Source organism: Macadamia integrifolia, chromosome 7 (genome assembly GCF_013358625.1).
Source record: "Macadamia integrifolia cultivar HAES 741 chromosome 7, SCU_Mint_v3, whole genome shotgun sequence".
NCBI lineage: Eukaryota > Viridiplantae > Streptophyta > Magnoliopsida > Proteales > Proteaceae > Macadamia > Macadamia integrifolia.
In genome coordinates this window covers 18,786,236-18,796,937 of record NC_056563.1, presented here as the reverse complement: position 1 = coordinate 18,796,937, position 10,702 = coordinate 18,786,236, and the positions used below count along the sequence as shown (strand labels likewise).

The following is a 10,702-nucleotide window of genomic DNA, read 5'->3' as shown; positions in this document are numbered from 1 at the left end:
CGGATCACATCTATTTGACCCTGAGTCGGTTAGATTGGGTCAAAATGGGGTTAAAACATGATTCTAACACCCCCGCCCCCAAAAAAAAAATATAATAACTTCATGAAATAGTTAACAAATAGATTTTTTTGTTAATAAATTGATATCGTTTTGATTGCATCAATTTAAAATATTTTAAGTATAAGAAATTTAATTATTTGATAGTTTAATTTCTCAGAATAAATTATCTATATTCTTTGGGAAGAGGGGGGGTGGTGGTGATGGCCTTACAGGAAAGTGTAAAATTACACTAAAATGTAGTGTTCAAACTGGGATAGTGAACAATACTAACCTGTAGCCTTAAAGTCCGATTTTAATTTTTTTGGTAAAGTTTATAGGGGTATTTTAGTCATTTTACCTTAAATACAAAATTTTTTCAAGAATGTTTGACCAAGTACATAATCTCCTAGTGTCATCATCACCGGAAGAGTGACAAAAATGAGGTGTCCACACACAGTCAAACTTTAATCCAGAAAAATCAAAATTTTCAACAAAAGTAGTGGTGTTAGCCACATGGTGAATTTTATTCCAGCAAAAATTAGAAGACTGATAATTATTACATTTATTTATAGAATTCTATGACAGAAAATGTGTATGTACTACACGCCACATTGATACCAGAAAATCCGGCTTCTCTGGCTAAAGTAGTAAATTCTTCTTTTGTCCTCTCCTTTCCGTTATGATTTATATTTGTCATGAACATTTCATTTTGCAAGTTGCCTTTTGTAGCAACATTTGTTTCTGGAGAGGTTGGAGCAATCAACTCCACAACAATAACTTTTCCATAATCTGCTAATGCTTTGTAACAAATTTTTAGTAACTTCAAGCAGTGTTCATCACTCCAAACATGAATTATAGACTGAAAGTGTCATTCAAAATTTGATAAGGCAAATTTGATGAAACTTAATAAAGATGAGAAGAAGAAGAAGAAAAAAGAGGGACACATCTAATTAATATGGATGAAAGAAAATCTCTTGAACTTTATATTAACAATGGTTTTGGTAAAATGACTGCCAGTACTTAGCTTGATGATCTATGACACACACACTCTCTCTATCTCTCCCTCAAAAAAATGTTCTCTCTCTCTCTTTCTCTCAATTTAGGTTTTAAGAAAGGATAAGCTTGCAATAAAGTTAGATTTTACTAGGTTCAAATCCTCTACGGTGAGCGATGAGTGACAATGAAGATTTAACGGTTGAGAAGGCCCCAACATGCACCTTAGCCGTTGAATTCTCATTGCCGCTCACTACCTCACCACAGAGGATTTTCTTGTGATCTTATATACCTTCATGAAAATTGCATTCCCCACTGGAATACTCGTAAACATATCTCCTCCGATATGTTCCACACCTACAACAAAGTCATCCATTGATTATCCTTCAAGGTATTTGTCTAAATAAATAAAAATAGAATTAAAAACATACACACACACACACTACCATGGGTTCAATATTGGTATCTGCCATATTATATCAGTATCAGCAGAGACCGACACTAATACCTAACCGATCAAGATCAATTGCCCTTATCGTTTTAGGGGCAACACAGTAAAAAAATATACTTTAAAAAAGCAAGGGCAGAAGTGATTGATACACACATATCCAAACCAATCCGAATCAATATCAGTGGATACAGATATCGATACCGATACTGATACCTAAATCCTTGCACACAACTACTAAAGTTGAAACCGTAGAATAGACAAGCGAAGAATTTGGATTTTGGATGGTTTATATTGGAATCCTTAACTATCTACTAACCTAAAACTAAATGTGTCAATTATGAGCCAGAACTGATAAATTGAACCGTAGCCGACCATTTACAATTGAACCAAATCAAACCATTATTAATCGATTCAATTTCAATTTTTAAAACTAATATTTGAATTGGATCTTAATTGATAAACCGCCAGTGGAAATTAAGAGACTGAAAAGGGAAACTGATTAAGCCTAACGGATTACTTTGATAAATTGGAATCTATTAATAAAATTGATTAGTAATCAATTGGATTTGATTCCGACCCAATTTAGTGTCAACTCGAACCCATGGGAAATTGGAATCTGGGTCGATCAATTCTTATTCAAAATAATAAAACATAACTGATCCGATCCTTATTATTATTTTCCTTTTTTTGGTGAAGATCCGATCCTTATATTTTAAGTCTAGGAAAAGAAGTCCATGATTGGGTGATTATGCCAACAAATTGTAAGAAAAATACAAAATTCTAGGCCTAATTGAGCCAAAAAAAAATTTCACAGCCCCACCGTCTTTAGGCTTCATCATGGGCTTTGCTCAACATCAATGCTCAGCCATTTCATGGGAGGATTAAGGTAAATAATTTCACTAATCCCTTTTGTTTCCAAGTAAAATTGTTGGAAAAAGAAAATATTTTGCAACTAAAATCAGTACGAAAATTTAACAATATCATTAATTTTTTATGAAAAAAGAATAAAAACATCCTCTGCTGTGAGTGCGGCGGTGCGACGAGCATCCGATGGCCGGAATCATATCAAGACGCATGTTGATGTCATTTTAGCAGTTCGATGCTCGCCACACCCATGATAGACAATAATCACTCAATACCTGGTTGTGTTCCACTATACCACTCATTGAGTGTCTTGCCCTTGCCCTTGCCCCTAAATGGATAGTAATGTAAACCAGTTGAAGGTGCTGGTGTGGAGGTCACTTGACCAGATAGGGTTTTTCATCCTAAACTTTTTAAATATAGAGTTTTACCAGCAAACAAATATAACTTAGGCTACGTTTTTTTTTCACATATAATATTTTAAGAAAAATTGTTTCTAAGTCTACACTAGTGCAGGCTAGGCCTGGACATATTTGACTAATTTATTAATTTTTTTTTTCAAAATAAAATAAAAGAAAGCATATCCCTTATGCTAGTATAGGGTCAATGGAACTAGCACAAGTAAAAGTATCAACAAAGATAGATTTTCACTCTTTTTTGAAAGGTGTGGTGATCATTTTGTCTCCCACTATGTTGGGTGTAAGGACCACAGAACCCTTGCCCAGCCAAGAATGCCTTTGGTGAAAAGATATTTGGAGACGATCATACTGAGGATGAGTCCATTCCCTCCCCCTACATCAACCAGAACTTACAGGCCTTCAAACCCTTTGTATGTGTCAAGAACCTTCTTCATGAATAGGACATTGTATTCAAACGCACAGCTTCTGAAAACCTCAAACAGTTTAGGGTTCTTCCCAACTTATTCGACAGCATTTTCTCCATGTGCCATATAGAATGGAAGCCCACCACCTTCTAGAATTGAATTCCTTCAAGTGGTACCTGTGAATTGGGATTAATTAATTAGTGGAAGAGACACCTTAGTGATACCCATTATCAACTATAATGAATAAAGGAATACCAGGTATTGACTATAGAGTAGTCTTGGATGATAAGCAAGTAGGGAGCCAAGGACGCTCCATCCTTGTTCTTAACAAACAGTTTGGAAGCAGGTGCCAAGCCATAGACCCTGTGATCATGGCTGAGAACAGAGCAAGTGAGGAGAGAGTGGGAAACCAGAAGACGCAGCATACGATCGAGGAGACCAGGTGCATCAGGGTTGTGAGTGAGGAGCCGAGATGCGATGTCTTGAGGGGAGAGGCATGCGCGGGGACCAGCTTCGGCTATAATGTCGAACACATGGAGCTCCAAGGCTGCTCTCAACGCCATGGGCAGAACAGAAGCACTCACCATTTGCATGGCCAAAAACTGAGACTCTTCTTCTTCTTCCATTGTGGAAGCCATATACTTTCTCCCCTTTCTGGTGTGATGGCTAATGATCTTTTATATCAAATACCCAGTTAACAAAGCAATTGAAGAATGAACGAGAGGATCAGTTGGAGCAATGAAATATTTATAATTCGTGCCTTAATTACCTCTTATTCCTAAATACAAGTAATCCTATAGAGGATTATTTAAATCTCTCTCTCTCTCTCTCTCTCTCTCTCTCTCTCTCTCTCTCTCTCTCTCTCTCTCTCTCTCTCTCTCTCTCTCTCTCATTACATCCATACTGGGAAGTAATAGATGAATTAAGATAGCCAAGACTCCAATCCAGTCAAGCAACCTCTCCGGTCCAAGCCTCCCTCTAATATCACGAGGCCGATAAATCAAATGGCGACATAGTGGTGCCATGGTGTCATTTAGGGATTGCTATTGTAAACCCCCCCCCTCCCTCTTTGTGTCAACTTGGGTGGGTGGGTATTCAGGTTGAAACTAGTCCTGCATATTTATGGGTAGGTATTCAGGTTGAAACTAGTCCTGCATATTCATACTGATCCACAATTGTATGGATTGGGTCATACCGGGGTTGAATAAAAGTTGTCAATGCTAAAACACAATCACATAGATTGGGTCATTATGCTTTTACGAGGTGAGTGAGAACCATTTAACTTTCACTTAAAGCAATGAAGAGCACTTAAGAGTACCCCTTGTGAGTGATCTCAAGAAGATAAACGGTGTCAAATTTAGAATCACAAACTTCCTAAGGTGAAGGTCCTTTGTCAACTTCACTACCCCTTGATGTTAGTATTCTAAACCCCAAAAAAATAAAATAAAATAAAAAGAGGCAATCACCATTTGCATGGCCAACAACTGACTCTCTTTTCTTCTACTTCTTCCTCCATTGTGGAATCCACAATACTTTCTTTCCTTTCTGGTGTGATGGCTAATGATGTTTTATATCAAATACCCGGTTAATTAACAAATTAATATTGAAGAATGAACGACAGGATCAGTTGGAGTAATGAAATATTATTATTGGGGTCAGAGATGGAACCTCCCGAGTTGCGCCTCACCTCTTTCTCCTAACCTTAATTAATTCCTAAATACTAGTAATCCTTATAGAGAAGTATTTAAATTTCTCTCTTTCCATGAGGAAATCCATGACGACAACCATTACATCCAACCAGGGTAGTAATAGATAAAGATAGCCAAGGCTCCAATGCAATCAACCAACCTATCAGGTCCAACACTTGTTTTTTTTTTTTTTTCAATCTAATGAGGGTATAATCTCAGAAGGTTGATAAATTAAATGGTGTCATGGTGGTGCCATGGTATCATCTAGGGATTGTTCTAACCCCTAACGAATAAGAAACCAACCTTTTAGAGGAGAGATGAACCGAAATTGGAGCCCCAGGGGAAAGGTGGATGGGGCTGATCAGCCTTAATCTCTGCAGGCTGAGATAGGCAGTGATACCCAATTGTGAGAAACCAATCTATAAATTGAATTTGATTAGTTTAAGTCTTAAAAAAGCCTCGAATTGGAATCACTTAAAAGACTATGTTTGGTTACAAGGGAAATTTAAAGAGAAATAAAGTGAAATTTTATTATACTTCAAAAAGATTTTTTGATATTATTATCCCATGTGATTGTATAAATTACTTAAATTTATTACCATATTTAGTAATGATATATTTTTACATTTAATTTTTATTTGAGATATAAAAAATTGTTTTGGTTCCAAATTATGAAATTTAAGGGAAAAGGAACCTGTCCTACTGGCATAAGAAACACCCATAGACAAGGCACATGAAAAGATGAAGTTCCCCATGCACTAGGACACTGAAGATGCTAGCGCACACGCTTTCGTTGGTCCTTTAATAACCAAATATTGAATGGTTTAAAATTAGTAATATAATCATGTGGGGTAATTATTATAAAACATTTCTTTTTGAAGTATGAAAATTTCACTTTCCCTTCCTTTTAATTTCCTTTGGAACCAATTTTACTTCTTGAAATGCAATGGAGGTAAGGTTTTTTGAAGTGATTCTTTCATCTTCAATTAATTGAGAATTCATCCAATAATTTTATAGATTCCTTTAGATATCAAAAAAGCTCCGCAATAAAAAAAATAGAAACATAAATGTTGCCAAAAACATTTGAGTTCCATTCTTTAAGATCAAATTTTGTATTTTTCTCAAGTATTTTGGGCAGGAATGATAAAAGGGGAGGCTTTTTCTTTGACAGGCTTCTGGCAGGCAAAGCTAACAAAAGAGAGATAATCCGGATACTCAACACACATATCAAAAAATGGAAAAGGCTTTGGCCGAAAAGAAATATGAGGGGGGTCTGGGAGAGATGGACACTAATTGAGTTGTGAATAGAAATACTTGGGTATCAGGCACAACCCTAGATAAAGGATGGGCAGCAAGCCTCTGATGATTTGAATGAACTTTGTCAAACTTGGAGGCAAACCTATCAATCTCATGTCTTTTTATTGACAAATTAAGTGAACTCAAATCCAACTCAAAGAAATAAAAAACTGGCATAGCATTCAAGCAAGGATTGAACCTGCCCACAGATCTTTTTTCTTTGTTGGGACAAAGTTTTCTATCTCTAAAGCGGCCTTGCAGACATAGGGGCACACAATGACTACCGCCAGCCACTTTGTATGGGCATAGGGGTCACTCTTGAACAGAAAACACTTGTCCTTTTATGTAAGCATCATCTTTGGCTGGACTAAGGATGTCATTTGAAACCAAAACCGAATTGATCAGTTTACACCAAGATCGTAAAACCGTTTAGTAAATGGTTCGGTCTTGGTTTCAAGTTTAAGACCGATTAATTAAATGGGTTAGGTCGGTTTTAACCATTTAACCCGTTGGTTTCAAACTGAATGATACCGTGAAAATTGAACTGTTTATACCGTCAAAACCGATTCGATTAACTCACATAACGATTTAATGTTTGGTTGTTTTAACAAAACATAATGGTTTAATTTAGGGAAAAATTAAAGATTAAAGAGGTTGTCAAACAGTACATTCAATAATTTACTCCTATCATATAGTTATATAGTTAAATCCTTGCTTGTTCAATGTCTCATTTAATTTGATCGTTTATCAACAAAAGAAAATTTTAATCATCATGCAAATAAACAAGCAAACTGATTACTAATCGTTTAGAAACCGCATGGAATAAGTTGTGATCAAAACTATGAAACTGACACCATTTAAAAACCAAGGAATCAAAACTGTTTACTAAATGGTTGCAGTTTCAGAAAGTGCAACCGTTCAGTAAACGATGCAGTTTTGGTTTCAATTAAATAAATCTGAACCAAACCGCATCATAAACACCAAAACCAAACTGATTAACACCCCTAGGCTGGACTGTTGAGATCATTCTTCCTTCTATGTTTCTTGCAATGACGTACCATGCACAACCGGACCTATAGGGAGAAAGTTTCATTTGTTGTTTCTTTTGTATTCAATTCCATTTTTTCTCCAACTATGTTTAGTTTCCAAGAAAAGGAAAGAAAAGAAGATAATGTATTCAAAAATTTTCGAATTGGAGGATGAAGCACAGGACCAGAAGGTTTATGAGTAAATTTGTGCACATACACAGTGTATTTTATTATAGTAAGAATAAATAAGTATTAATTGTTACATTTATAGAATTCCATGACTGAAAAGGTGTAAGCACAATACTCTACACTAATACGGTCAAATCCAGCTTCTCTTGCCAAAGTAGTATATTCCTCTTCTGTCCTCTCCCTTCCGATAGGGTTCAGCATAGTAGAAATGAACATATCCATTTGCAAGATGCTCTTAGTAGTAGCATTTGTCTTGGGAGAGGTTGGGACAACCAAATCCACAACAATCACCTTTCCAAAATCTGGTAATGCTTCGTAACAATTTTTCAATAGCTTCACGCATTGTTCATCACTGTAATGGTGCATTATACTCTGCAAGTTTCATTCAAAACCTACATAAGTAAAATATGGTGAAACTGACCCAAAAAAAAAAAAAAAAAGCGAAAGCAAATTTAATAATACTTTTGAATTCATAATTGTCATTTCGTTAAGTGGCTGATACAACATTATTTTAGTGGTCTGGTTCTAGGGATCGATAGCGGATTGGAGGAATCGTTTGAATTGGATTGGTAGCGGTGGAAGGTCATACCAATTTTGAGGGCAATCCGGTATCGATGGATTGTTATAGATCAATGGTAAAAGAAATTTGAACACCTATTTTTTAAATAAAAACCAAGGGTAAATTTATCCAATATAAACTGATAGAAACGATCGAATCAACCTCAATCGAGACCGAACCCATATTTAATACCGATTCCTAAAACCCTGGTGGTCAGTGTTCATTACTCAAGCTTGAAGATCTACGTAACAATAAAGGGTCATCTCTCTCTCTCTCTCTCTCTCTCTCTCTCTCTCTCTCTCACAAAGCTCACTCTTGCAATAAAGTCAGATTTTACATACCTTCATGAAAATTGCATCTCCTTTTGGAATACTTGCAAACAAATCTCCTCGAACATGTTCCACGCCTACATCAAAATCATCCATTGTCATTCGAGTTATTTATTTAGATAAATAAAACTATTTAAAGAAAAAAAAAAAGGTAAAATCAAGGTATGATAAAGTACACTAGAGAATTATTGGATGGTTCATATGGGAACCCTAAACCAACCACTAACCTAAAACAGATTGAGACTTAATATTTCAGCAATCTTAGCTCACAATGATGGAAGGTTGGCAGAGTCAATGTTTTATAACTAGAAATCGGATATCGGATCACTCTGCATTTGAAAGTATTTTGTTTGTTTTCAAGGAAAAGCCATGGAAAAACAGTAAAGAATATATTAAAAAAAAAAATACTTTTTGTATGTTTAATTTATTAGAAAATAAATGGAGCCTAATGGTAAATTCTTCCTTTCCATGGGAAATGGAGTTCGGAAAATTCCCCTGTGACTACTTTGATAAATTGAAAATTCCCCTGTGACTACTTTGATAAATTGATTTTCAGTACAATGATCTATCATATTCTGGTGAAAATAAATAAAAGAAGAATTGCTAGACGTACCTTGGAGCAGATATCTGATGTTATCACATTCAAAGTAAAGAACAAAGTTGTTCAAAATTATATATTTTGTCTTGATAGAAAATAGAAACAGACATCTCGCTTCTTCATGGGACCTTCCTCTTATCCCCTCCTTTAGTTTCGGTGTATCATTAACTTCTCTTTGTGGCTTTTGTCAGGTGAAACTTGGCCACTGCCCAGCCAAGTAGCTGCAACCTTTGGTATCAATCAGGGGAATGGAATCTTAAGAATTGGGATAGGAAAATTCATTCCCTTGGCTGTTACCATGGGGTTGCAGCCAGTCCGGACAGTGGCCATTTTTTTTTTTTTTTTCATTTGTGGGTTTCTCTTCTTTAATAAACTTTTTCAATTGAAAAAAAAAGTGGAGCCTAGGGCTCTTACTGAGCCACCATACCTGAATAAGTTGGAGCTCTTTCTATGACATGAGGAAGATCGAGGTTGATGCCCTTAATGGATGGATATTTGGAGATGATCATGCTGAGGACTAGTCCAACCCCTCCGCCTACATCAACCAGAACTTGCAAGCCTTCAAACCCTTTATATGTATCAAGAAACTTCTTCATGAAGGGGATATTGTATTCTAACAGTAGGCTTCCTAAAACCTCCTTCAATTTAGGGTCCTTCAAAACGTAGTCATGTGCGCTCTCTCCATGTGCCTTATAGAATGGACGCTCACCTCCTTCTAGAATTGATTCCTTCAGGTGGTACCTAAGAAAAGAAGATTAATTAATCAGTGAAAAGAAACACCCAGAAACAAATAGATCTTTACCATTTAAATGGATAATCTATAAAGGATTAATACCAGCTCTTGATGATAGCCTGATCCTGGACAATATGAAACATGGGAGCCAAGGACCCTCCATCCTTATCCTTAATAAACAGTTTAGAAGCAGGTGCCAAGCCATAGATCCTGTGATCATGGCTGATCACAGTGCAAGTGAGGAGAGAGTGGGAAACCAGAAGACGCAGCATACGATCGAGGAGACAGGGCGCATCTGGGTTCTGAGTGGGGAGCCGAGATGCGATTTCTAGAGGGGAGAGGCATGCACCGGGACCAGCTTCGGCTATTATGTCAAAGACATGAAGATCCATAGCTGCTTTCAATACCATGGGAGTAACAGAAGCACTCACCATTTGCATGGCCAACAACTCACTTTCTTCTTCTTTCATTGTGGAAGCCATATTACTTTCTTCCCTTTGTGGTGTGATGGCTGATGAGGTTTTATATCAAATACCCAGTTAACAAAGCAATTGAAGAATGGGCTAGTGGATTAGCTAGTTGGATTAATGAGATATTTATAAATTATTGGAGTCACTAATGGATCCTCTTGAGAAAACCTCTCTCTCTCTCTCTCTCTCTCTCTCTGCCATGAGTCCATAGGGAAATCCATGACACACCATTACATCAACCAAGGTGATCTATCTATGACTAGAATGAAGTTTCGATGAAACTAAGTGGAGGTCTTCGGTTCACATTTCGCCAACTAATCCTTCCTAATGCACACCTTTGTTGAATAAAATATTCTTTTGACCCAATCTGTTTTTTCTCCTTTTATCAGATTCCATGAAGAAGCCATGACAACAGCCATCACATCCACACCCAGGGGATTAATAATAACCAATAAATAATGATAGTCAAATCACTCCAATCCAGTCAACCAACCTATCAGGTCCAAGCCTCCTAATATCACAAGGTTGATAAATAAAATGGTGTTATGGTGTGGCCATAGTTATCGTCTAGCTAGGTATTATTCTAACCCTTAAAAATAAGAAATTCATCTGCCAGACCATTACCATGTCTCAACCAGAAATGAA

General features: G+C 36.5%; 2 protein-coding genes across 2 annotated transcripts; both read right to left on the bottom strand.

Annotated features, from left to right (window-relative positions):
• Positions 1–601: 601 nt before the first annotated feature.
• On the bottom strand, positions 602–3,793 carry LOC122084798 (caffeic acid 3-O-methyltransferase 1-like). The gene is made up of 3 exons (XM_042653229.1): positions 3,423–3,793; positions 1,325–1,389; positions 602–828 (listed from the first exon to the last, which is right to left on the bottom strand). Exons 1-3 carry the CDS (start codon positions 3,791–3,793, stop codon positions 602–604), a joined length of 663 nt encoding a protein of 220 aa, XP_042509163.1.
• Positions 3,794–7,375: 3,582 nt separating this feature from the next.
• Positions 7,376–10,292, bottom strand: LOC122085017 (caffeic acid 3-O-methyltransferase-like). The gene is made up of 4 exons (XM_042653443.1): positions 9,690–10,292; positions 9,282–9,595; positions 8,269–8,333; positions 7,376–7,740 (listed from the first exon to the last, which is right to left on the bottom strand). The coding sequence occupies exons 1-4, from the start codon at positions 10,067–10,069 to the stop codon at positions 7,432–7,434; spliced, it is 1,068 nt and encodes a 355-aa protein (XP_042509377.1). The 5' UTR covers positions 10,070–10,292; the 3' UTR covers positions 7,376–7,431.
• Between the last annotated feature and the right edge of the window lie 410 nt (positions 10,293–10,702).